The sequence below is a fragment of the Emiliania huxleyi genome (assembly GCF_000372725.1).
Source record: "Emiliania huxleyi CCMP1516 unplaced genomic scaffold EMIHUscaffold_95, whole genome shotgun sequence".
NCBI classification, from domain to species: Eukaryota; Haptophyta; order Isochrysidales; family Noelaerhabdaceae; genus Emiliania; species Emiliania huxleyi.
The window spans coordinates 315,662-338,103 of NW_005194951.1; the positions used below are offsets into that span (position 1 = coordinate 315,662).

Below are 22,442 nucleotides of genomic sequence, written 5' to 3' on the forward strand. Positions count from 1 at the left end.
GCGAGCCCAAGCGCCCGACTGAAGGCGCGCGACAACCAGAACCGACATGCACCATTCCTTGCGACAACCACCATTGTCGGCAGGAGTGACAGCACCATGCAACGCGAGAAAAACCAAGAGAGCGAGCGAGGGAGTGAGAGGAGTGAGAGACGGGGAGAGACGGGGAGAGAGGCGAGCACGCCCGCGCTAGGCCCGAGACAAAACCAGCCTCTGCTCGCAGGTTCAAGCTCGCAGGCGCTGCTCGGTCGCGGCCCGCCGGCGCCCGCCGGCGCCCCGCTGCACGGGCTCGCGCCTCCGAGAGCGGTCGCGCTGCCTCTCTCCCTAGGCTGGTGCGTTGTCGCTTGTCCAGACGAGCTCGCTGTCGAAGCCGCACCCCGATGAGCCCCCTTTCCGGGCACAGTTGCCTTCGAGCTCCTCCTTGGTGCACAGCCGCGCTCCTGCGTTTTGGCAGATGGATTCAGCGACGCTGAAGGACTTCGATGAGTGGCAACCGCTCACGTCTGACGCGGCCCAAACGTCGTTGCATCGGCTGTTCGAGAACCCTTGTAGGTTGACGTCGGAGCAGCACCGCACCTCGTGCAGCTCGCTCGTGTCCGCCCATTTGCCTCCGCCCTCGCCGTTGCACCTGTTCCTCCGTCCGCACTCGACCCAATACTGCAGCTCCGGCGCCGGGTCCAGGCAAATAGGGTTCAACAATTTGCACGATGCGCCGTCCCAGACCTCAATCAGATAGTTGCAGTCGGCCGGAGAGGCACCGCCGGGAGAGGGAGACGGCGACGGCGAGGGTGACGGCGACGGCGATGGGGAGGGCGAAGGGGAGGGACTGCAGACCGCGCCGTCCGTCTTTGCGCAGATCCAGTCGGTGTACGCCTGCACGCGCGCGTACACGCCCGGGTAGCCCGCCCCGGCGCAGCCGATGCCCCAGCTCACGACGCCGACCAGGGTCCGCTCGCCCGAGCTGTCGATGCCAAAGAGCGGCCCGCCCGAGTCGCCCTGGCAGCTGTCGACCCCCTCCGCGCCGGCACACACCATCGTGTCGGGGTCATAATCTTCGCCATATCCGGTTTCCCAACAGTCGGGCACCGCCGGGACAACCACGTGCTGCGCCGTGTCGGCCGCACTGCCACCTGATGAGAGCGTGCCCCAGCCGGCCGCGACGAGAGGCGTGCCTGGTTCGTGCCAGGTGCCATCTCCAGGCTGGTCGAGGTGGTCGATCGGGGCGTACCCCAACTGGCTTGCTTCCGTCAGCTTGATGACCGCAATGTCGTTTTGGAGGGTCCAGTCGTTGTAAGACTCGTGCGAGACGATCGACTCGATGTACATGGTCTCGACGCACCCGTCTCCGTCCCGCTCTGACTCTTTGTGCTGGCCGAGGTAGATTGGGTCGCCGGTGCCCCAGTAGGGCGCGCAGTGCGCGGCGGTGATCGCGTACTGGCTGCTGATGAGCGTGGCGCCGCAGCCGCCGAGGTGCATGAGGAACTGGTACAAGCGGGGCGGGTGGCCTGCCCGTCGCAAGTTTGGTGGCGACACTTTTGGCCCGTCGGGGGAGAGAGACATGCAAACCCGGCGCCAATTCTGTGTTGACGCAATCCCGAAATCAGGAGTTTCACAGAGAACTTTTTGTTGATGCGAGCCCAGCTGACATGATCTGCAGCGCATTCCGAGGCTCGACCAGAACGAGCGCTCCGCAGCCACTAGCTCGGGCTCCTAGGTAGGCGGATAGATAGGGGTGTGCTAGTGGCCCGCTGGCCCCGGAAGTATCCCCCCGAGAGTCTGCCGAGGATACCCATCACTGAGCCGACAATGCTACGGGTAGCCCCAGGGTGGCGCCCACCCCCATGCCCTGCGCGCACGTGCGCGCACGTGCGCGGGCGTAGTGCCGCGTGCGCGCACGTGCGAGGGCGTGCGCGCGCGTGCGCGGCGTGCGCGGGCGTGCGCGCGCGTGCGCGGCGTGCGCGGGCGTGCGCGCGCGCGCGTGCGCGGCGTGCGCGGGCAGGGCGCAGGCAAGTGCCTGAGGGTATGGGGGTGGGCGCCACCCTGGGGCTACCCATAGCATCGTCGGCTCAGTGATGGGTATCCCGAGACCACGCAGGCCAGCGAGCGAAGGCGTAAGCTCCCTGTGAGTGAGGGAGTGAGTATTCTTGAGATACGAAACCACGACGACACACACCAGTCGACTCGCGTCGCTTGCCTCTGCTGCCTCCTTCAATGAACTGCGGAGCTATTCTCGCGTCCACACCACACCTGGCTCCAACGTGGACGCGGAGTCACACACCACCCAAACGCGTCCAAAGGATGTATGTATGTAGGAAGGTGAAGAACAAAGGATAGGTAGGTAGGTAGAAAAAAGGATCTCCCCTGAGTAACACACCACATTGGCAAGGAGCCCGAACCCAGTTGCTCGTTTTGACCTGGGAAGCACAGCCCCCTGAAGCATAACCGTAGATCGTGCTTTTCCCTGAGCAGCCCACCTGAAGCACGCTGCTCCGTAAATCGTGCTGCAGTCCCTGAGGCAATGCCCACAGCCAGCGATGACATCGCGTCCTTCCTCTCCACGCTGCCACGCTGCGAGATGGCCACGGCGGTCTACTGGCGTGACCTAGTCGCGTTCACCGACTCCTTTGCAACGATGGATGATCCGGTGCAGCTGCAAGCCCGTCTCATCCTGCACACAGAGCGTACATTTTCGCTGGTCGGCTCTCCGTGGGGCTGCTGCGAGAGCGCGGACAAGGACGGATCCACCGTGACCGAGGGCCACTTTCGCTTCACCGGGGCGAAGCTCGGCGGCGTCGGCGACTTCGAGGGGCGCGGCTACGTCCGGCTGCGCGACGGCAAACTGAGCGGCCTCTTCACGATGGCGCTGAAGCTGGTCGAGCCGTCGCGAGTCGAGCCGCCGCCCAAAGAGGGCTGCGCAACGGTCCTCATCGTCGGCGCCGGCCAGGGCGGCCTCGCGCTGGCGGCACAGCTGGGCGAGCGGGGCGTGTCGGCGCTGGTGGTCGAGCGGAACGCGCGTGTCGGCGACAACTGGCGCAGCCGGTACGAGGGCCTCCACCTCCATGACCCGAGGGAGGCATGCGCGCTCCTTTTGCTGCGCACATCCACCGCCTTGTGAGGCTCGGTGGAATATGTTTTTTTTGGAGAGGCACAGGCGTGCGCGCTTCCCGGCATGCCGATGCCGGCGGACTGGCCAACCTCGGTCGGCAAGGATCGGGTGGGAGCGTACCTCGAGAAGTACAGCCGCCGACGCGGCATCCGCACGCTCCTCGGCACCGAGGTCATCGGCGGTGCCGCCACCCGCTACGACTCTGCCGCCCGCGCGTGGCGCGTCGGCGTGCGCAGCGGCGGCTCCGACGCTGAGCTCTGCGCAAGGCGCCTCGCCACGGGGCTGAGCGGGAGACTTCCTAGGCACTTCCTAGACACCTCCTACTAGACACCTCCTAGGCACCTCGTCCTCGCCACGGGGCTGAGCGGGTTCGCGTCCATGCCCGATTGGCCGCGAGACGGCTTCGAGGGGTCGCTGGTCCACTCGAGCGGCGACCCAGGGCAGCAGCGCGGCGAGGAGCCTTCCCGGAACCTTCTAGGAGCCTTCTGGGAACCTTCTAGGCTTCAAGGGCAGCAGCGAGGCGAGGGCAGCCGGCGTGCAGAGGGCGGTCGTCGTGGGCAGGCCGCCGCCTCCGTCGCCGCGGCTCTCACCGCCGCCGCCGTCTCAGCCGCCCTCTCGCCCTGCCCCTGTCCCCGCCCTCGCCGCCACCACCGAACCCGCCGCCGTCCCTGCCTCTCCGCCGCCGCCAACGCCTCCCTCGCCCCCGCCCCCCCCCCTCAGCAACACCTCCGCGCACGACGTGGCGCAGAGCCTGCACGAGGCGGGGGTGACGCTCTCTAGGAAGCTTCGAGGAACCTTCGAGGAAGCTTCTAGGAGCCTTCTAGGCGGGGGTGCACGTGACGCTCGTGCAGCGATCGCCGACGACCGTCATCTCGATCGCCTCGCACGCCAAGCTGCTGATGGGCGCCTTCCTCGAGGACGGCATGGGCGAGGCGGCTCGCACCGACGCGGAGATTGCTGGCTTCCACAGCAAGTCCTACCGCAGGCACGCACACTTCCGAGACGCTTCCGAGACACTTCCGAGACACTTCCGAGGCGCTTCGTAGACCCTTCCTAGACTAGGCACCTCCTGGACACTTCCTCAAGTCCTGCCGCAGGCTTGCGCGCGACAGCGCAGCGGAGGTGGTGCCCAAGTGCAAGGAGGCGGACGCGGCGCTGCACCGCGGCCTCTCCGAGGCGCATCGACTGGTAGACACCTCCCAGACACCTCCTAGACACCCCCTAGACACCTCCCAGGTGGGGCGAGGAACCTTCTAGGAACCTTCTCGGAACCTTCTTGGAGCCTCCTAGGCGGGCTTCGCGCTTGACTGGGGCGAGGACGAGTCGGGGCTACTGCTCAAGTTCCTCCGGCGCGGCGGAGGCTACTACATGAGCATCGGGGCGAGCGAGCTCATCGCAGCGGGTGAGGTCGACGTCGTCTCCGAGGAGTGTCTAGGAGGTGTCTGAGAGGTGTCCACGGAAGTGTCTAGGCAAGGTCGACGTCGTCGCCGCCGCCGGAGTCGACAAGCTCGCGCGGGAAGGCGGCGTGCCTTGGGCCCTCGACACCGACACTTCCTAGACACTTCCTAGACCCTTCCTAGGGCGTGCTCCGGGGCCACACCCCACGCGTCCTCGACATGTCGTCCGCCCTCCCCTAGGCGTGCTCCGCGGCGGCCGCACCCTGCCCTATAGACACTTCCTCGACACTTCCTAGACACCTCCTAGGCGTCGTGCTCCGCGGCGGCCGCACCCTGCCCGCCGACCTCGTCGTCGCCTGCACCGGCTACACGAATATGTCAAAGTGGGTTGAGAGGCTGTGTGGTGCGGAGGTCGCCGCCAAGGTGGGGCGCGTGTACGGGTACGGCAGCGGGACACGAGACGACCCCGGCCCATACGTTGGAGAGCTGCGCAACCTGTGGACGCAGACTGCGGTGCCGGGGCTCTGGCTCTTTGCGGGCAACTTCACGCAGGCGCGCTTCTACTCGGGCCTGACCAGCCTGCTGATCCAGATCGAGGAGGCGCGCCGCGCGGCAGCGGGCTGAGACAGGGGCCGCGCGGGGCTTGGCGAGCTCTCTCTAGGCTGGAGTCTCTCTCCGGAGAGCGGTCTCGCGCGCGTCGTGCACCAGTCAGAGAGAGATTCTCCGCATCCTATCGATAGACCACATCGGTGTACGTCGCATGTGAAGCATGAACCGTGAGATCTTGTATGGTTCCTATACAGGTTTTAGGACATGACTTTTCATGAGAACAGCGTACACGGGACAACTAACTGCGCGGCCTCTCGCACAAGAAACCACAGCCACGGACTCCACAGACACACGTGTACATCGTCTAGAGCTGTTTAACGTTGGGAGCTGGACAGTGTTGCTAGTGTTAACAGTAACAACAGAACAACAGTGGGGCTCGGCCTCCCCAACAACAGTAGCTAACGTTAGGCCGGCTGAACAACAATAAGGAAGGCCTGGCAGTGACCCACGACGACCTCCAGCGTGTCCAGTGCCGCGGGTAATACCCGAAAATACCCGGGAAAACCCAGGTATTTTCGGGTTTTACCCGGGTTTTTTGCCGTTTTCTGCTTGCTGGCCGCTGAACAACAGTAACAACAGTAACAAACAGTAACAGCATGGGCTGGGGTGAACACCTGAACAACGTTAAGGCTTTCAGCCAACACTAGCGCAACTGTTATAGGCCCACAGCACTCACGCGCGCACACAAGGTGACGCGCAACTACACGCTCCGCCTGGCACGCGCACACCCAATAATGCAGTGGGGCTCCTGCCGCTGCCTGTCCCGGGAGAGAGATGCGAGGGTCGCCCCCCCATTGCCCCACCACTTTTGTGTGTGTGGAGACGTTTACGCTTTACCTTTCCTTACCACACCTCCCCTGCCTTCGTGAGCGAGACGTGGAAGAGTGCCACCGTCGGGTAGGACGGGTCGGCCCGGAGTATCGGAGTAGCCGTCGTGGTCGCGGCGAGCAGCGCCGGGCCACTCCGGCGCCGCGTCGGCAACATGGGAGCATGTCCACCGCACTTCGCGGTCACAGCGCTGTTGTCGCCCAAAACGCCGCATGTACCTCTGGCGGGCCAAAGATCGACTCGCATGTCGATTTTGACTTGACGGCGGCATGGAGGCATCACGTCTCCATGCCGCCGTCAAGTCGCGGAGCCAGTCTGCGGCGATCACAGCGCTCGCAGGAGGTACATGCGAGCTTTTCAGAGTCAAGCTTTTCCTTTTGCGCGAAATCCCACACTGGTGGATTTTGGGGCGCTGTGGACCCCCTATTACAGACCACAGGTTACAGCGGACAAGCGACAAGCGTTCTTTTGACATTCTTATTCAAAACCTAAAAGGTCCTCTAACCATTGATGTAAAGCCGTCTCTAAGCTCCATCTAGACCTGGGCAGACAACACCCGCGACCGCGCCCTTCACTCGGCCTCGTCGGGCTCGCCCCTTCTGCGCAGGGCGGCCGCCGCGCCCACCGCCCTCGAGAAGGGGTTGTTGTCGTCGCGCACCGCCTGAAAGCCGCGGTCGATGTCGGGCAGCGAGGGCCTCTCCGCCGCGCGGCCGTGGACGGTGAGGGCGCCTCCAAAGCCCGCCGCCGCCAGCGCCCAGTCGCCGGGGAAGGCGCGGAAGAGGAGGCCTCCCTGCCAGTCGGGGTGCGGGTTGTCGAGCAGGACGTACGTCGGCGCGAACCGGGCCGGCGGAGGCGCCTGAGCGGGTGGGGCGGCAGCAGCCGGGCGTCTGGGGGGGCGTCTGCGCGCTGCGGCAGAAAGCTGCGTCATGACTGTGGTAGGAGACGCGAGTCTCGGAAGTGCGTCTGTCGGAGGCCGCCTGCGGGTGGAGCAGCAGCAGAGTCTAGGAAGTGTCTCGGAAGTGTCTCGGAGAAGTGCGTCTGTCGGAGGCCGCCTGAGGGTTGAGCAGCAGCACGGCGCCTCCCTCGGGACACACCGCCTTCTTGAGCTGCGCCGCGGAGGGACGCAGCACCGCCACCACCCTGCCCGCGTCTCCGCCCGCCGCGCCGCCCGCCGCGCCACCAAAGCCCCCACCGCCGCCCTTGTACGCCTTACTAAGAGAGGAGACGAGCCGCGGGCGGGTCGGGAGCCCCTTGCGCGCAAACTCGCGCTCCGCCGCCTTGACGGCCGCCTGCGACTCGAGCACGAGCGTGCACTCGCCTCTGAACGTCTCCGCCACGAGGTAGGCGAGCTCGAACTCGGCCCGCTGGAGCTCGGCCACCGTGGGCGGCGAGTCGGGGCTCCCGATGGTCACCTTTCCCGGGTCGCCAAAGATGCCAAACCGCATGTTGGGTGGGAGCGTGATGTGAAGCTGCCGCTCGCCCACCGCCAGCGCCGCAGAAATGGCGACGCTCAGGCCCTCTGCGACGTCCTTTGGCGCAGTAGGGAGCACGCTCTGCGAAGCGCTGCCGACGGCACCACAACGCGGACGGGTCGCGCGCGTGGTGGTGGACGCAGCGCGCGGCGGCAGTCGGCTCGGCGCGAGGCCGAACGCCGAGGCGGAGATGAGGAAGTAGGTAGCGAGCATGTACTCTCCTCAGCTGTGAATCAGACGCACTTGCCTTCGGGGGCAAGTGCGCTGTGCTTTCACAGCCTCACGAGAGTAGCGAGCCCAAAAGAATTTTACAAAGCGATTACAAAACAATTTGTTGCGTTGTGTAGAACTAAGAGAGGTCGACCGAGAGCGCCTTTACTATGTGAGTGTGTTCTACCCTACGTACCAAGCAGTCGAATCCCGGCGGCAATGTGTGGGGGGGGTCCCAAGCTTTGGTTCGACCCCTGAGCCACCGAAAATGCGCTCCTACCACGCGCTGACGCCGCCGCCCAAGCCGCACGTGGTCTTCGCTCTCGCTGACGACTTTGGCTGGGCCAACTTTGGCGCCCACCGCGCCGCCGGCGAGCAGGGCGCCGCCGAGGCTCAGACGCCTTTCCTCGACGGCCTCCTCCGTGAGGGCATCGAGCTCCGCCGGTACTACACCTACAAGATATGCTCTCCGTCCCGGTCGGCGCTCCAGTCCGGGCGGCTCCCGGTGCACGTCAACACCGCCAACAGCGCCGTCTCCATCTTCAACGAGTCGGACCCGGTGTCGGGCTACGCGGGCGTCCCTCGCAACATGACCTGCGTCGCCAACAAGCTGGCGGCGGCGGGGTACGACACGCACTTTGTGGGCAAGTGGGACGCAGGTCATGGCGACGCCGCAAGCCATCGCCGCCGCCGCGACCCTTCTCAGAGCCTGCTCGGAGCTCGCTGCAGGGATGGCGACGCCACGGCACACGCCGCTCGGTCGCGGGTACAGCAGCATGTACGGCTACTACCAGCACGCAAACGACTACTGGACCAAGGGCGAGGGCGAGCCCTCCCTCAGAGAGCCGCAGCGAGGCTTCGAGGCGACGGGAGAGGTCGACGTCTGCCTCAACCACTTCACGGACCTCTCCGAGGCGAACGCAACCTACTTCGGAGGCGTGCGATTAATATCCAATTAAAAGTTAGTTACTGTGAAATTAAACGCAAGCTACTTCGGAGGCGTGCGATTAATATCTGATTCATGGTTAGTTACTGTGTAATTAAATGCAACCTACTTCGGAGGCGTGCGATTGATATCGAATTAATAGTTAATCAATGTGTAATTAAACGCAACCTACTTCGGAGGCGTGCGATTAATATCTGATTCATGGTTAGTTACTGTGTAATTAAATGCAACCTACTTCGGAGGCGTGCGATTGATATCGAATTAATAGTTAATCAATGTGTAATTAAACGCAACCTACTTCGGAGGCGTGCGCGACGCGGCGGCTCATGTCCAAGGCACGTCCATGACATGTCCGAGACATGTCCTGCAGGCGGGCGGGAGAGGCCCATCCTTCACCTTTCCAGGACACGTCCATGACATGTCCGAGACATGTCCCGCAGGCGTGCGCGACGCGGCGGCCCTCTCCTCCGGCTGCCGCGAGTCGACGGCGCCCGACCCGCCCTGCTACGAGGAGGCGCTCTTCAAGCGGCGGTCGGTCGGTCTCATCCGGGCGCACGACGCGGCCAGGCCGCCGCCCCCGCCATCGCCACCGCCTCCGTCTCCTCCTCCTCCTCCACCATCCTACACCACCCTCCACCACCACCATCCTCCACCACCACCAACTCCGCCCCCACCTCCTCCGCCTTCGCCCCCCTCCTCCGTCTCCGCCCCCTCCAGGCCGCTCTTCCTCTTCCACGCATTCCACGCCCTGCACACGCCGCTGCAAGTGCCGCGACACTACCTCGCCGCCGCCGCCGCCGCCGCCGCGCCGTTCCGCTTCGACGACGGGTCTCGGTGGAGGTACTCGGCGCTGGCGAGGTACACATTAACTAAACATCAATTAGAGATTAACTATTGGTGTTTAATTGAGACGGACTCGGCGCTGGCGAGGTACATGGACGACACTGTGGCTGCGCTCGTCGGCGCGCTCAAGGAGCGGGGCATGTGGAGCAGCACGCTCTTCTCTTTCGCGTCGGACAACGGCGTTTTCCTCTCTCTCTCTCTCTCTCTCTCTCTCTCTCTCTCTCTCTCTCTCTCTCTCTCTCTCTCTCTCTCTCTCTCTCTCTCTCTCTCTCTCTCTCTCTCTTAATCTACCCGCCGAGGCCGGACATGTCCACGACACGTCCATGACATGTCCGAGACATGTCCGGCAGGCGGCCCAATCTACCGGCCGGGCGGCGCAAACAACCACCCGCTGAAGGGCGGAAAGTACTCGGACTGGGAGGGCGGCGTGCGGGCGAACGCCTTCCTTGCGGGTGGCGCGCTGCCGCCCGCGGCTGCAGGCAAGGCGTACGACGGCCTCTTTAGCGTCGCGGACTGGTGCGCGAGCCTACGTGCTGAAGACGCCAACCTCAGGGCGGGAAGACGGTGTTGTGCAGTGTGTTCAGAGCACCGCGTGAAGACAACGGAGGCGAAGACAGTGAATACACAGCGGAATACGAACACAGCTGAGTACGTGTCCTCTCGAGCGCTGGCTGGAGTACATGAATGCGTAGTCCGCTTCCAGGTACTCGACGTTCTGCGAGCTGGCGGGGGAGGACCCTGCGGACCTCGAGGCGCAGCAGGCCAACGCGTGGCTGCGCGCGCGCAGGCTGCCGCAGCTGCCGCCCGTCGACGGCGTCTCGCACTGGGCCGCCCTCGCCGGTGTATTTCTTTTTTAGCGCCGGCGTGTTTCTTTTTTAGGCGTCTCGCACTGGGCCGCCCTCAGCGGCCGCTCCGCGCCGCCTCGCAGCGAGGTGCACCTTAGCTCCCAGGCGCTCCTTGTCGCTCGCGGGCGCGCACTGTACAAGATAGTCACCGGCGCGAGCAGCCGTACCGTCGCTGGACGTGGCTCCGTCAACATGAATGAGTAACCGCTCCCGATTAAGGAACAGGCGAGCAGCCGTACAGCCGCTGGACGGGGTCCGTCTACCCCAACTGCAGCGCCCCGGCGGCCGGGCCGGGCGTGCAGCAGCCACTCTTTGCCGACTTGCGGGTGCTCGGTCGGAGGCTGAGCGTGTCGGCGGACCCGCACGAGGGAGGCGCGCGCCGCGCCGTATTTCTTTTTTAGCCGCGCGGTGTTTCTTTTTAGGCGGCCCCGCACGAGGGAGGCGGCGCGCCGTATTTCTTGTTTACTAGCGCTGTGGTTCTTTTTTAGGCGGACCTGCACGAGGGAGGCGGAACGCTGTATTCCTTTTTTTTACCGGTGCATTTCTTTTTTAGGCGGACCTGCACGAGGAGGCGGCGCTCACATGGCAGCAGGACTGCGGCGCGGCGGGGTGCCTCTTCCTAGACACTTCGAAGACACTTCGAAGACACTTCCTAGACTGCGGACGTCGTGTGGGAGCGGCGGTGGATCGCACGCTCTGGTGCCTCGGTCGTCTACAGGAAGTGTCTAGGAAGTGTCTAGGAAGTGTCGGCGCGGCGGGGTGTGCCGTCCCCTTCGCGCGGGGCGGAGGGGCGGCTCGGGGGCGGAGATCACCCGAGATCGCGCGAGATCAGGTGCCTCTTCGACGTCGCCTCCGACCCGAGCGAGCACGCAGACCTGTCGGACGCCCTCCCCGCCCTCCGCGCAGAGCTCGCCTCGCTGCTGACCGACCGCAACAGAGGCAACTTCGCGCCGCGCAGGGGGGTCTCCTCCCTCCGCGCCTGCGCCGAGGGCGTGCGGAATGGAGGCAGCTCCCCATAACACACGCACGCACACGCATGCACGCATGCACGCATGCACGCACACGCACACACACACACACACGCACGCACGCACGCACGCACACACACACGCACGCACTCCTCGCACGCACGCACACACGCACGCACGCACGCACCACACACACACACGCACACCACACGGTTCCTCGGTCAATTCGTCTTCGGGGGATCTCGAGGCGTCTCGTCTCACTTGCCAGGGTACTACGGCCCATTCGTCGACGTGGCGTCGGCGTACTCGCCGTCGCCGCCCGCGACGGCGGCGCAGCGCGAGAGGGACGCGGCGTCCTTGCTCCGCGTGGACATGTCCAGGACACGTCCCCGACACGCCCCTTCCGACCCGCCAGGACGCGGCGTACTTGCTTCGCGTGGCGGCGCTCAGCGAGCCGCCAGCAAAGCGCGCCTTCCAGGCGTTCTACGAAACGCTGTGGGCGGCGACGCGCAACGCGTCGTGGCGGAAGCTCGACTCTTGCCTGCCGCAGCTGGACTTGCCCGTGACGGCGACATAACGGCTCGCACGCGCCCCGGTGTCCGGGTAGAAGTTGACCGGGTGCGAGGGCGTCGGAGTTGGCGCGTGCGCGCCCAGGGGCCGGCAGGGCAGGGGCCGGCAGGGCAGGCGCAGGCGCCGCAGCCGGCCGACCCGGAAACAGTCGAGACCCGACTGCGCGACTCCGCCGCGTCTTCCCGAGTTTGGCGGAGTGGCGGGCCGCGAGCCCGAGGTCATACCACAGCAGTACACGGCTTTAATATGAAAACGGTGCGCACCCATCTCGCTGTATCTCGCGGTGTCATGTGCAACAAATTAAAGCGTACTCAACAGCGCGTCGCGCACGAGACAACGTGATCTGCCGCAGGCTCCACGTGTGGCGTGAGCGCGCGGTGTGTGCACGGCCCCCACGCAGGAGGCTCTTACTCCGGGCTCGGCGAGATCCAGCCAAGCCCGCCCTCGTCCCGCTTGTAGACCACGTTCACCTCGCCCGTCGCCGCGTTCCGGAACGCGTAAAAGTCGTGCTCGATGTACCTAATTGAAGCATGCTCACACATGGACCACACCAGCCCACCTTCGGAGGGGGCATCCAGGGCCGTGCTCGGCGTACTCGAGGCAGACGACCGCCTCCTCCACCGAGATGGGAGGCATCGCGAACTTCTTCTCCCGCACCACCTCCCACGAGCCCGCCGCCACGCCGTTCGACGAGTCCTGTGTTCACAGCGCGAGGTGTGAAGAGACGCCGTTCACAGCCAGCTCCTCGTCGACACGACCACCGGCATCGCCGCAGCCACCGACATGGAGGCGGCGGCGGCGTCGGAGGCGTCCGCCATCTCTGCGGTGGCGGTGGCCGCCGCGAACTGCGCGTCCAGACTCTCCGCCTCCTCGTCGTCCTCTTCGGCCTCTGCGCCGAACGCCTCCGCAGTGCCCAGCTGGTTCTGCTTGCGCTGGCCGCGGCGCTCCTGGCGCGGGGTGGGGTGGGGTGGGGGGGGGGAGTCCTGGCGCGGGGTGAGAGCGAGGTGTGAGGGCAAGGGGACGCCGCTGCGCCTTGTACTTGCGCAGCTTGCGAGAGAGCTGGTCTGCGAGGAGGTCGAGCGAGGCGTACATGTCCTCCGACTCGTGGCGCACGCGGATCACCTGCTTGTCGCGGCAGAGCGCCGTCACCTCCGCGATGTGCGCCTCCTTACCGACGTGCTCGCGGTCGTGCAGCGCTCGGTGCTCAACCTTGAGGTTGACGCTGACCGAGTTGAGGTACTTGTCGTACCGGTCGAGCTGCAGTGGCGAGACGCGGCGGTCGGCACGCTGGTGGGGAGAGAGGAGCGGCACGCTGGTGGGCCCCGGCGCCTGCTTGCCAAGTTTCTCATCAGTCGCGTCGCGCAGTGCCGGGGTGAGCGGCAGCTTGCTCGACGTCTTGACGTCAAGCTTGGTGCTCACGAGCCAGGAGTGGGAGGACGTTAGTAGAAGGAAAGCCATGTCAACGGACGACGTCGACGGGATGTGCTGGGCGACCGAGCGGGCCAGAGGCGGGCTGGGCAATCAACGAGGGAAAATAGAAAAAAACGCTGCCCCCGCGACGAAACACACGCTTCGAGGTGGCCGAGAGCGCGCCGCCGGCTAGCCTCCGACGCGGCTCCACAAACACCACCACGTCTGTGCCTGAGCTGAAGAGCGCTGCGCTCACAGTGCGCACCAGGCACTTAGAGTTTTGGCGAGAGAGAGCGAGAGAGAGAGTCTCTCTCTCTCTCTCTCTCTCTCTCTCTTAGAGTTTTGGCGTGCTCGAGACTCGAGAGCTCGACACTGCTCTAGGAGTACAGGACAACTGCAATGATGGTGCTGAAAGTGATAAGAGTGCCGACATGTGTGCCGAGAGAGAAGGCAAGCAAACGAGAATGTGATGGGGGGTCAGTCGGGAGCGTCGCCACATGTGAAGGTTGAGGTTTCAGCAAAATTATAACGTCATACATGCGTAAGGGCTGCCTCACACGTCCAAGACGCCAGCCAGTCCGCTGTCCCCATCCGAGCAAGCTGTCGGGCATTTGCGCCGTGCGAGAAGCTGCCATTGGAAAGGAGTAATGGAGAAGTCTGTCCGCGCCTAAGGATTCTGCCTTTCCTATTCTGCTCTACTACACAAGGATTCTTGCTATTCTACCTCTCACTAGATTCCCCTTCCCAGGTTCCTCTTCTGCTCAGATATTCTGATTCTCTCCCCAGACTCTCCCATCTTGGCCCCGCTTTCAGCTTCCTGATTCTCCATTCTCGTTTCCTCCGCTTCCTTTCCGATTCTCTAGGGCAGCCAGAGCCAATTCCTGATTCTGCTCCCCCCTCCCGATTCTCCTGTCTCTCTTCCTATTCTTGATGCTCCATTTGATTCCTGATTCCTGATTCCTGATTTGTCGGATCGCCCACATTTTGACCGGGATTCTGATTCCTGATTCCTGATTCCTTAGGGATTCCCTCCGGTGATATCCTTAGGGATTCCCTCCGGTGATATCCTTAGGGATTCCCTCAGATGTTATCCTTAGGGATTCCCTCAGATGTTATCCTTAGGGATTCCCTCAGATGTTGTCCTTAGGGATTCCCTCAGATGTTATCCTTAGGGATTCCCTCCGGTGATGTCCTTAAGGATTCCCTCAGATGTTATCCTTAGGGATTCCCTCCGGTGATATGCTTAGGGATTCCCTCAGATGTGATCCGTAGGGATTCCCCTCCGGTGATATCCTTAGGGATTCCCTCCGGTGATATTCTTAGGGATCCCTCCGGTGATATTCTTAGGGACCCCTCAGATGAAATCCTTAGGGTTACCCTTAGGCAGGGATTCCCTCCGATGTTCTACTTAGGGATCCTCGGAGGGCTTCCCGCGCAGCGCTAAGGGCTGTCCTGAGGGTCGACGAGAAACCTTAGGGCACATAAAAGGGGAGAAGACAGAAAAGAGAAGGAAGAGTGCACACAAAACGCTGACTATCCTTCTGACTCAGAAACCGCAACTTTCGGCGAGAGCGATCGATGACACTGATGACAGCCACGCCTCCGTGGGGGGCGCCACCTCGGCAACCAGCCACGGCGCGCTCCACCACTTCTGGTGCACGGGCCCGCCCGGCAAGATCGACCGGATGTGGGTCGAGTACTACATCGACGGCGAGTCGACGCCGTCGATCGCGTTCCAGCCGTCGATGATGTGCGGCCTCGGCTTCCCGACGCAGATCGCCAAGGACTTTGAGTACTCGGCCGGCGGGCTGTGCGGCAAGACGGCGCCCGTCGGCGGCTGGTCGAACACCTTCCCGATCCCGTTTTACAAGAGCGCGGTGGTGACGGTGCGCGCCGACCCGAGTGACGGCGCCGGCTGCTACGGTGGCTACGTCTCGGTCCGCGGCACGCCGCGGCTGCCGCTCGTGCTGCCGCACTCGGGGCTGCCACTGCCGACGGGCAGCCGCCTCACGCTGCAGCGGCAGCCGCTCTTGCTGCGCCAGCCGCTCGAGTTCGTGACGCTCGCGACGCTGCTGCAGGGGCAGAGCGGCTTCGTCTTCAAGCGGCCGGCGGGCAGCCCCGCCGCGGGCGGCGGCTACATCGAGGGCTGCTGGAACTCGGGCGACACAGCTCGGCAAGCGCTTCCAGAGCGCGCTGAGCGGCCTGACGCTCTTCGAGCGCGGCACCGAGTACGAGTACCTCAGCGCATTCCGCCTCCACACCTCCGACCCGCTCGTGATGACCGACGGCGGCAAGCTGACGTGGCGCGTCGGCGCAAAGGCCGACCCGGGCACCACCAAGTGGTGCGGCAACCCGCTCCCGCCCGGCGCCGCCGAGCTGGGGCTCGACGAGGAGCGCGAGACCGTCGGCCGGCAGCTGTCGCCGGTCAACGTGACCACCTACGCGTGGGTCTACGTCTTCCCGACGGCGGCGACGGCGGCGGCGGTGGAGGGAGGGCGGGCGGTGGCGTAGGAGGGTGGGCTGAGCTGAGACGCCGCCTCTGCCGCTCTCCTCCGCCGCACGGCTCCGCGTGCTGCGCGACGCCGCAAGTGCGCTGCACTACCTGCACACGCTCTCTCCGATGATTCTTCACCGCGACGTGTCGGCGGGCAACATCCTGCTCGACGAGCGCGGCAACGGATTCCTCGCTGACGTGGGCCTCGCGCGCGCGGCAGAGGCGACGGCCGGGCAGGTCTCGCACCTGTCGACGCAGCGCATCTTTGGCAAGCCCGGCTACATGGACCCGATCATCTCGCTGGATGGCCAGGCCTCTCAGCTGACTGACGGCTTCGCGCTCGGCATCACGCTGCTCGTCGCCCTGACCGGCCGTGGCGCTCTCGGCTTGCTCAACGAGTGCTACGATGCGCTGGAGGAGCCCGACACGGCGGAGGGCATCGCGGCGGCCGACGCGGGCTGGTCGGCGGCGCAGGCCGAGGAGCTGGCGAGGCTCGTGGTCGGGCTGGCGTACGAGCGGAAGAGGAAGCGGATGCCGCTCGCAGACGCGCTGCCTCGGCTGGAGGCGATGACCGAAGCGGCAGGGGAGATGGCGGCATCGCCGCCACCGAGCCTCGCAGGGGCGGTGGCAGCCGAGGCGGACGCGGACGCGGAGCGCCAGTGCGATCTCTGCTGGTCTGCGCCTCGCTCGGTCCGCTTCGCGTGCGGCCACGCGCTGTACTGCGAGGCGTGTGTGCCGCGCGTGCTGGAGCGCGACACCAACTGCCCGACCTGCCGCCAGCCGGCGCTACCCATTGCCGCGTTGGAGTGAACGCATCATACGTTTGTCTGCCAGCCGCCTGCTCGCGCTGTGTCGGTCGCAGCCCACGGCCCGCAACCTACGGGCGACGCGGCGGCTGCTGGTGGGCGCGGCGGGAGGGGTGGGAGGGGTGGGCGCGGCGGGCGCGGCGGGCGCGGCGGGCGGGTCCGCCTTGCGCGGTAGTGGGGCACATCGATCGAAAGCGAGCGGGACTCACTCGAGGGGTGGCCGCGTTTCGTCTCTTTATGTCTTTCTTTCGATTCCGGATTTGGGCGGCCCGAGGGTGCGGCCCCCAAGGGCCGGTCCGCTGCGCCGGCCGCGCTGACGCCCTGACGCTGACGGCACGGGGGGCGCCACGCCGCCGCCGCGGCCCGCGCCCGCCCGGCGGCGCGCCGCGGCGCCGCCGCGCGCACGGGGTCCCGTGGCTGGGCCGCTCCGCGAGTTTCCAGCTCGAGAGGAGCCAGCCCGCCGCTGCCGGAACTGGTGCCCCTTAACACGAATACCGGTGCGAGCGTCGATTGCGAGCGGTGACAGTACCCACATATTCAACCTTACGTGTACACAAACTGCACATACATGACGCGGGCAGTGAGATGTGGCGTGGTCGATGGGAGAGGGCTCACGCCTCGCGCCCCCCCCCCCCTTCCCGCCTTGCGTGCTAATTGCCTCGCCCGCGCTCCCCCTCCCAGCACAGCTTCCTACGCAGTCTATACGAGGTCCCGTGGCGAGCACCGCGCTCTCCTCCGCAAGCCATGACGCACAGGACGCGGTAGAGGAGACACACACCCTCCCCCCCCCTCCGGAGGCCGCCGAGCAGACGAGAGGAGCAGCGAGGGCGGCGATCGCAGCGGCGGGGAGTGCCGCGGCTACCACTCGTCCCTACCGCAGGCTAGCGCGTCTACGCTCTCAGAGAGAGCACAGGTACGCGACGACGTTCGCGTTGTCCTCCGGCTTCTTGAAGCCGGGGAAGGCCATGTTGGTCTTGATGTACGTCTTCGGGTTCTTTAGGTACTCGTACATCGCCTTGTCCGTCCAAGTGAATGAAGCGGCAGTGAACGCCGGCGTGTATTTGAAGCCGGCCCTTTTGCCCGCGTCAGCGCCGATGATGCCGCCCAGACCTGGCCCGCTCTTGCCGCCCTGCGCTTCGAGTGTCGTGTGGCAGGCGGCGCACTTGCCCTTGAAGATCTTCTCCCCTGCGGCGGCGCTTCCTGCCGGGGCAGACTCCCACGGCGGATACTCCTTCTTGCCCATAGCTGCGGAGTCTGCGAGGGGAGCACCGGAGGGGCATGCATGAGGTGAAGCGCGTGCCGTGCAGCGCGGCTTCGGCATGTGCGCGGAGAGCGTGTTGAGGGCACAGCGTCTTCGCCGCACGTGCCGGCCGTCAGCGAGTGCGAGGCGGGTACTAGCATCTAGCTGGCCGACGACGACGAGGGGACGAGGGACGGACGCAACGACGGACGACGATCAAGATCGCGTCGGCGTGCGAGTTCGCCGATGGTTGGGATGAGCGAGCGAAAAGTCCCGCTTTCCCTCTGATCTGTCTCTTTGCTTGTCTCCGTGTCTGTCTGTCTTGGCTGTCTGAGTCTGTGCCGTCGGGCCGAAGCCCGCCACGAACTCTCTCCCTATAAACCCTAGCGTTCCACACTTCGCCTAGTCGTGTCCGTCCTCTGTGATTGCGTCCGTCCACGAAACTACGTCGTGCGCTCTTGAGCACTTGAGCACTGGATAGGGTCGATTCCGCATGGTCGTGCGCTCTAGAGAACGTCCGCGGGCCCCTCGCGGGGGCTCGGCCGAACGTGTGCCCCCACTACTTTGTGTGTGTGTGTGTGTGTGTGTCTCGCGCCTTGCGGGGGGGGAGCGGAAAGGAGGAACCTCTTCCCAAGAGCGCCACTCTTGGAGCGCCGCCGCTACCACCCAGAGCGCTGCAAGCAGCGCCGGGCAATGACGGCTTACCGCCCACCCAGCCCCCCCCCGGCACACCCCGGCAGCCAATGTGTGAGACGGCTCGAACCCGCTAAGCCATCCCGCAAGCGGGATGGCCCGCCACTCGAACCCGCAAGCGGGTGTACGAACCGCGAGCGGCTCGCACTCGTGACACGCAGGCGTCCGACAGACGGCGCCGGGGCTAGGCGACCAAAGAGGAACTACGGCAAGAACCGCACACCACCCGCTGACGAGCGCTCGCGGAACTGGTCCGCGGCGCCCGCCAGGGGCGTGCGCGAGACAGGGCTCGGAGCCCTTTTCTGTGAGCAGGGATTCCCTCCCGGCGGGGGTTGTGGCGGAGAGCTGGCATGGGAATCGCCGGCCCCCACCCAGGGGGTGCCCCTGCCAGGCGCCGCAAGCGGTGCCCGACAGGGGCGGGTGCCCCCACCCCGAGGGGTGGGGGCGGGGTCGGGGTCCAAAGTGATCCGGCCCATCGCCTCGGCAAGGTCCTCGGTGCGATTCTCCACGGTGTCGTCGACCACGTCGAGCGAAAGCGCGGTAGCCGCGGAGGTGATGGCGTCGACGTCGGTGGAATCGGCTGGGTCAACGTCAATGTCGATAGCTCTTTCACGCCGGATCCCCTTATTGTCTCCGATGTGTCGCGCCTGCGCGCTCGGCGTGTATGAAATCCATATCACCCCCTGCTCCACGACTGGGGCTTTAGGCGGCCCGAGGGCGGGGCGCTAGGCGGCGGTTCGTTTTCGGGGGAGTCGGGTGGGTCATCTGCGTAGCTAGAGCTCGAGAGCTAGAGGCCCTATCACCGATGTCGTCGAGTGGGATGGTTGTACCTCCTCCGTTGATAGGCATGTCGTCGCCCACGGTGCTGCTCTCCCCGTCGTCTGCGCGTCTGTTGGGACAGACTCGTCTTGCCACTCCGGCGCACCGCAATCCCTCGCGCCGCTCCTGCCGAGGTCGGCTTGCTTATCGACGTAGTCGTTCCACTTAATGACCACTGTGTCCCTTAACGTGTCTCCATGTCACTTCGTGCCTCGACGCTAAATGCCGATGAAGTGTGGAGACCGGTTTACCGGAGCCTCCCGCCGTCACCACAGCGCTGGTAGTGTGGCCACTCCGGTGAGGCTGTTATCGGGCCGGGCCGGTGTTCTGAACACGTTTTTAGAACGCATTCCAAGCCGAGCCATTCTGATCATACCCGTCCATGCAAAACTCAGGTCCTCTCACCCCTCCCCAGAGGCCAGAGCGCTGGCCGGCTGCGAACAGCGCCGTCTCCGGCTTCCTCAGCAAGTAGTTGAAACAGCGCCGTCTCCGGCTTCCTCAGCAAGTAGTTGAAACAGCGCCGTCTCCGGCTTCCTCAGCAAGTAGTTGAAACAGCGCCGTCTCCGGCTTCCTCAGCAAGTAGTTGACCCGCAGCGGTCAAAGTTGTAACAGCGATCGTCGTTTACGTGCAGGACGTAGCAGTAGCCACCCCACCATATGTTGTACGGGCCAACGCGAGCGACGGTGTAAACGACAATCGCGCCGAGGAACGCAAACGCGAGGGCAGTTGCAGCCTTGGAGAGGGTCGTCGGGCTTCTCCTGTTGCAGAAGACGACCAGTGCGAGCACCGGAGAGAGAAAGAAGAGGAATATGAACACCTTCTGCATGATCTCTTTTTCTTGTCTGTTCGGGTCCGAGACGTACGACAAGGTCGAGAATGCGAGTATCCCAAAGAAAGAAAGGACCGTGTTCACGAGGTGGCAGAAAAACGCTGCGGACAACGGCAAGGCGGGGGTTGCTGACGGCTGAAAAAAGGGCTCTCATGGGGCCGGTCACCTATGTCGTGGGACATAGAGCTCCCGCACATGGACTCCTGCGGTTCGAAGGGATCGGGTTGGTCAGCAGCCATCAGAACTGGGCGGGCGAGGGCGGAGCGGACCTGCTTTTCGGTCTCCATCGTCGGCAGAAGTCGCGGCGCGCCGCGGATCGAGCCCGAGAGAGAACGTCGCGGTTGTCAGCGCTTTCACGAGGGGCAACGGACGTGGGACGACCGGCCGTCGCCGGCATTAAGAATGTTAGCTTTCGCACGACACTGGGCACGGGACTGGCGCGTGTGAGTGAGTGAGTGAGTATTCTTGATACGAACACACACACACACACACACACACACACACACACACACACACACACACACACACACACACACACACACACACACACACACACACACACACACACACACACACACACACACACACACACACACACACACACACACACACACGACTGGCGCGCACTGGCACTAACAGCATTAAGAACGTTGGCCGTAGAAACCACACCGAGCGCTTTCCGCTAAAATCTAAGAAACCACGGCGTGCCGCAGTCGCGGCCCCGAGAAACGACCTGTTCACATTCACGTGAGTGAGTGAACACACACACACTTCACATTCACATAAACGCACAGCCCATGCCCCGACCTGTTCACAGCGGGTGACTCGGGTGGTCATGCCGTGGGCACCGGGACTGGGAGGAGGACCCGCTCGGGTTCGACACCAACCCGATGCTGCTCCGCGCCATGTGCATGGCGTTCGAGTGAACGCCGTGCAGGCAGCCTGTGCCTTTTGGTGTACCCCGTTTGTACCGTCCTGTGCCCCCGAGTTCATTTAATAAAATCATGCCGGCATCGCGTGCGGCGCGGACCGCGACGAAGCCCTCTCCCTACACCCGGCCCGAGAGAACGACGCAGCTCCAACTTTGGCCAGGCGCTTGAGTTTGCCACCGCGCCGTTCACATACCTTCTCGGCGGCGTTGAGGCGGAGGCGGAGGGCGCTAGCCCGACCGTGCTCGCTGACCTGCGCCAGGGCAACTTGACCTCGCTGAGCGCTCTCCTCTCCGACCGGACGCTCAGCGCGGCGCTGACGGCCCTGCTCGACGCGCGGCTCGAGTCCGCGAGCCAGTTCACGCTGCTGGCCTTTGCCGCTTACTACGGGCAGGCCGACGCGGTGCGGCTGCTGCTCGAGAGCGGCGCGAGCGTGGGGGCGACGACGGGCGACGGCTCTACCGCGCTTGTCATCGCGTGCCAAGAGGGCCACCGCGAGATCGCCCGCGTGCTCCTCGGCGCCAGCGCGGCGGTCAACCAAGCCAGGGACGGCGGCTTCACGCCGCTGTTCACCGCGTGCCAGTTTGGCCGCCTCGAGATCTCTCGGTTGCTCCTCGAGGCCAGTGCGGCGATCAACCAAGCCACGGTCAGCGGCGCCACGCCGCTGTACGTCGCGTGCTGGAAGGGCCACCTCGAGTGCGCCCAGCTGCTCCTCGAGGCCAGCGCGGCAGTCAACCAAGCCAACGTCAACGGCGTCACGCCGCTGTACATCGCGTGCGAGAAGGGCCACCCCCAGATCGCCCAGCTGCTCCTCGAGGCTGACGCGGCGGTAGACCAAGCCAAGCATGACGGCACCACGCCGCTGAGCATTGCGAGCCACGCTGGCTAGATCGATTGCGTCCGTCTGTTGCTCGCCGCCGGCGCTGCGGTGAACCAAGCCAGGAAGAACGGCGTCACGCCACTGCACATCGCGTGTTACAAGGGCCACCCCGCCGTCGTGCTCTGCCTGCTGCGGGCGGGCGCTGACACAGCGGCGCGCACTGCGAGCGGCAAGACGGCGCTGCAGTTTGCCGAGGAGAAGGGCCACACCGAGTGCGAGCGCGCACTTGTGGCGGAAGAGGCGCCGGCTCCGAGGGAGGAGGAGCCGCCGGCCGACTTCATCTGCCCGATCACGACCGAGCTCATGAGTGACCCGGTGATGGCGGCGGACGGGCATTCGTACGAGCGGTCGGAGATCGAGCGCTGGCTCGCGACCAAGTCGACGAGCCCGATGACGGGCGAGGCGCTCGTGCACACCGGGTCTGAGTGTGAATCTGAGTGACCCGCTGCGCCGGCAGATTCGTGAGTGGCAGGGGGTTTGACGCGCGTTTGGTCTCTGCCCCTCTGCGCACCGCCACCGGGGTCGGCAAACACGATAAAGCCGTACGCAG

The 22,442-nt window shown here is 64.9% G+C and overlaps 8 protein-coding genes across 8 annotated transcripts; 3 read left to right on the top strand and 5 right to left on the bottom strand.

Annotated features, from left to right (window-relative positions):
• Positions 1-321: 321 nt before the first annotated feature.
• On the bottom strand, positions 322-1,473 carry EMIHUDRAFT_221210 (hypothetical protein; the record flags this gene model as incomplete). Its single annotated transcript, XM_005756771.1, has 2 exons — positions 322-720; positions 832-1,473. 2 exons carry the CDS (start codon positions 1,471-1,473, stop codon positions 322-324), a joined length of 1,041 nt encoding a protein of 346 aa, XP_005756828.1.
• A 990-nt stretch (positions 1,474-2,463) lies between these two features.
• Positions 2,464-5,306, top strand: EMIHUDRAFT_360320 (hypothetical protein). The gene is given in 11 exon segments (XM_005756772.1): positions 2,464-2,512; positions 2,514-3,074; positions 3,153-3,369; positions 3,442-3,533; positions 3,604-3,664; positions 3,824-3,863; positions 3,928-4,088; positions 4,201-4,279; positions 4,394-4,526; positions 4,594-4,623; positions 4,808-5,306. 10 exon segments carry the CDS (start codon positions 2,516-2,518, stop codon positions 5,122-5,124), a joined length of 1,689 nt encoding a protein of 562 aa, XP_005756829.1. The 5' UTR covers positions 2,464-2,512; positions 2,514-2,515; the 3' UTR covers positions 5,125-5,306.
• A 1,086-nt stretch (positions 5,307-6,392) lies between these two features.
• EMIHUDRAFT_439203 (hypothetical protein) lies at positions 6,393-7,661 on the bottom strand. Its single transcript, XM_005756773.1, has 2 exons — positions 6,990-7,661; positions 6,393-6,793 (listed from the first exon to the last, which is right to left on the bottom strand). Exons 1-2 carry the CDS (start codon positions 7,620-7,622, stop codon positions 6,509-6,511), a joined length of 918 nt encoding a protein of 305 aa, XP_005756830.1. The 5' UTR covers positions 7,623-7,661; the 3' UTR covers positions 6,393-6,508.
• A 226-nt stretch (positions 7,662-7,887) lies between these two features.
• EMIHUDRAFT_107777 (hypothetical protein) lies at positions 7,888-8,578 on the top strand (the record flags this gene model as incomplete). Its single annotated transcript, XM_005756774.1, has 2 exons — positions 7,888-8,278; positions 8,349-8,578. The coding sequence occupies 2 exons, from the start codon at positions 7,888-7,890 to the stop codon at positions 8,576-8,578; spliced, it is 621 nt and encodes a 206-aa protein (XP_005756831.1).
• Positions 8,579-10,550: 1,972 nt separating this feature from the next.
• On the bottom strand, positions 10,551-13,305 carry EMIHUDRAFT_439209 (hypothetical protein). Its single transcript, XM_005756775.1, has 9 exons — positions 13,121-13,305; positions 12,824-13,048; positions 12,553-12,738; positions 12,387-12,487; positions 11,640-12,310; positions 11,488-11,569; positions 11,090-11,256; positions 10,813-10,866; positions 10,551-10,612 (listed from the first exon to the last, which is right to left on the bottom strand). Exons 1-5 carry the CDS (start codon positions 13,247-13,249, stop codon positions 12,199-12,201), a joined length of 753 nt encoding a protein of 250 aa, XP_005756832.1. The 5' UTR covers positions 13,250-13,305; the 3' UTR covers positions 10,551-10,612; positions 10,813-10,866; positions 11,090-11,256; positions 11,488-11,569; positions 11,640-12,198.
• A 1,581-nt stretch (positions 13,306-14,886) lies between these two features.
• EMIHUDRAFT_453901 (hypothetical protein) lies at positions 14,887-16,757 on the top strand (the record flags this gene model as incomplete). The annotated part of the gene is made up of 3 exons (XM_005756776.1): positions 14,887-15,294; positions 15,371-15,655; positions 15,732-16,757. 3 exons carry the CDS (start codon positions 14,887-14,889, stop codon positions 16,503-16,505), a joined length of 1,467 nt encoding a protein of 488 aa, XP_005756833.1. The 3' UTR covers positions 16,506-16,757.
• Positions 16,758-17,402: 645 nt separating this feature from the next.
• Positions 17,403-17,708, bottom strand: EMIHUDRAFT_48828 (cytochrome C; the record flags this gene model as incomplete). The annotated part of the gene is made up of 1 exon (XM_005756777.1): positions 17,403-17,708. A coding segment is annotated over one exon (306 nt), but the record flags the coding sequence as incomplete, so codon positions are not given.
• A 799-nt stretch (positions 17,709-18,507) lies between these two features.
• On the bottom strand, positions 18,508-19,603 carry EMIHUDRAFT_221219 (hypothetical protein; the record flags this gene model as incomplete). Its single annotated transcript, XM_005756778.1, has 5 exons — positions 18,508-18,581; positions 18,658-18,736; positions 18,806-19,081; positions 19,265-19,436; positions 19,524-19,603. The coding sequence occupies 5 exons, from the start codon at positions 19,601-19,603 to the stop codon at positions 18,508-18,510; spliced, it is 681 nt and encodes a 226-aa protein (XP_005756835.1).
• Positions 19,604-22,442: the final 2,839 nt, after the last annotated feature.

Coding starts and splice junctions, on each gene's coding strand:
- EMIHUDRAFT_360320 (XM_005756772.1), top strand. CDS start 2,516: ATGCCCACAGCCAGCGATGACATCGCGTCCTTCCTCTCCACGCTGCCA. Junction 4,280..4,393: donor TGCACCGCGGCCTCTCCGAG/GCGCATCGACTG, acceptor GGAGCCTCCTAG/GCGGGCTTCGCGCTTGACTG. Junction 4,527..4,593: donor TGAGGTCGACGTCGTCTCCG/AGGAGTGTCTAG, acceptor ACGTCGTCGCCG/CCGCCGGAGTCGACAAGCTC.
- EMIHUDRAFT_439203 (XM_005756773.1), bottom strand. CDS start 7,622: ATGCTCGCTACCTACTTCCTCATCTCCGCCTCGGCGTTCGGCCTCGCG. Junction 6,794..6,989: donor TGCTGCTGCTCAACCCTCAG/GCGGCCTCCGAC, acceptor CCACCCGCTCAG/GCGCCTCCGCCGGCCCGGTT.
- EMIHUDRAFT_439209 (XM_005756775.1), bottom strand. CDS start 13,249: ATGGCTTTCCTTCTACTAACGTCCTCCCACTCCTGGCTCGTGAGCACC. Junction 13,049..13,120: donor ATGAGAAACTTGGCAAGCAG/GCGCCGGGGCCC, acceptor TCGCCACTGCAG/CTCGACCGGTACGACAAGTA. Junction 12,311..12,386: donor GAGGCGGTCGTCTGCCTCGA/GTACGCCGAGCA, acceptor TGCTTCAATTAG/GTACATCGAGCACGACTTTT.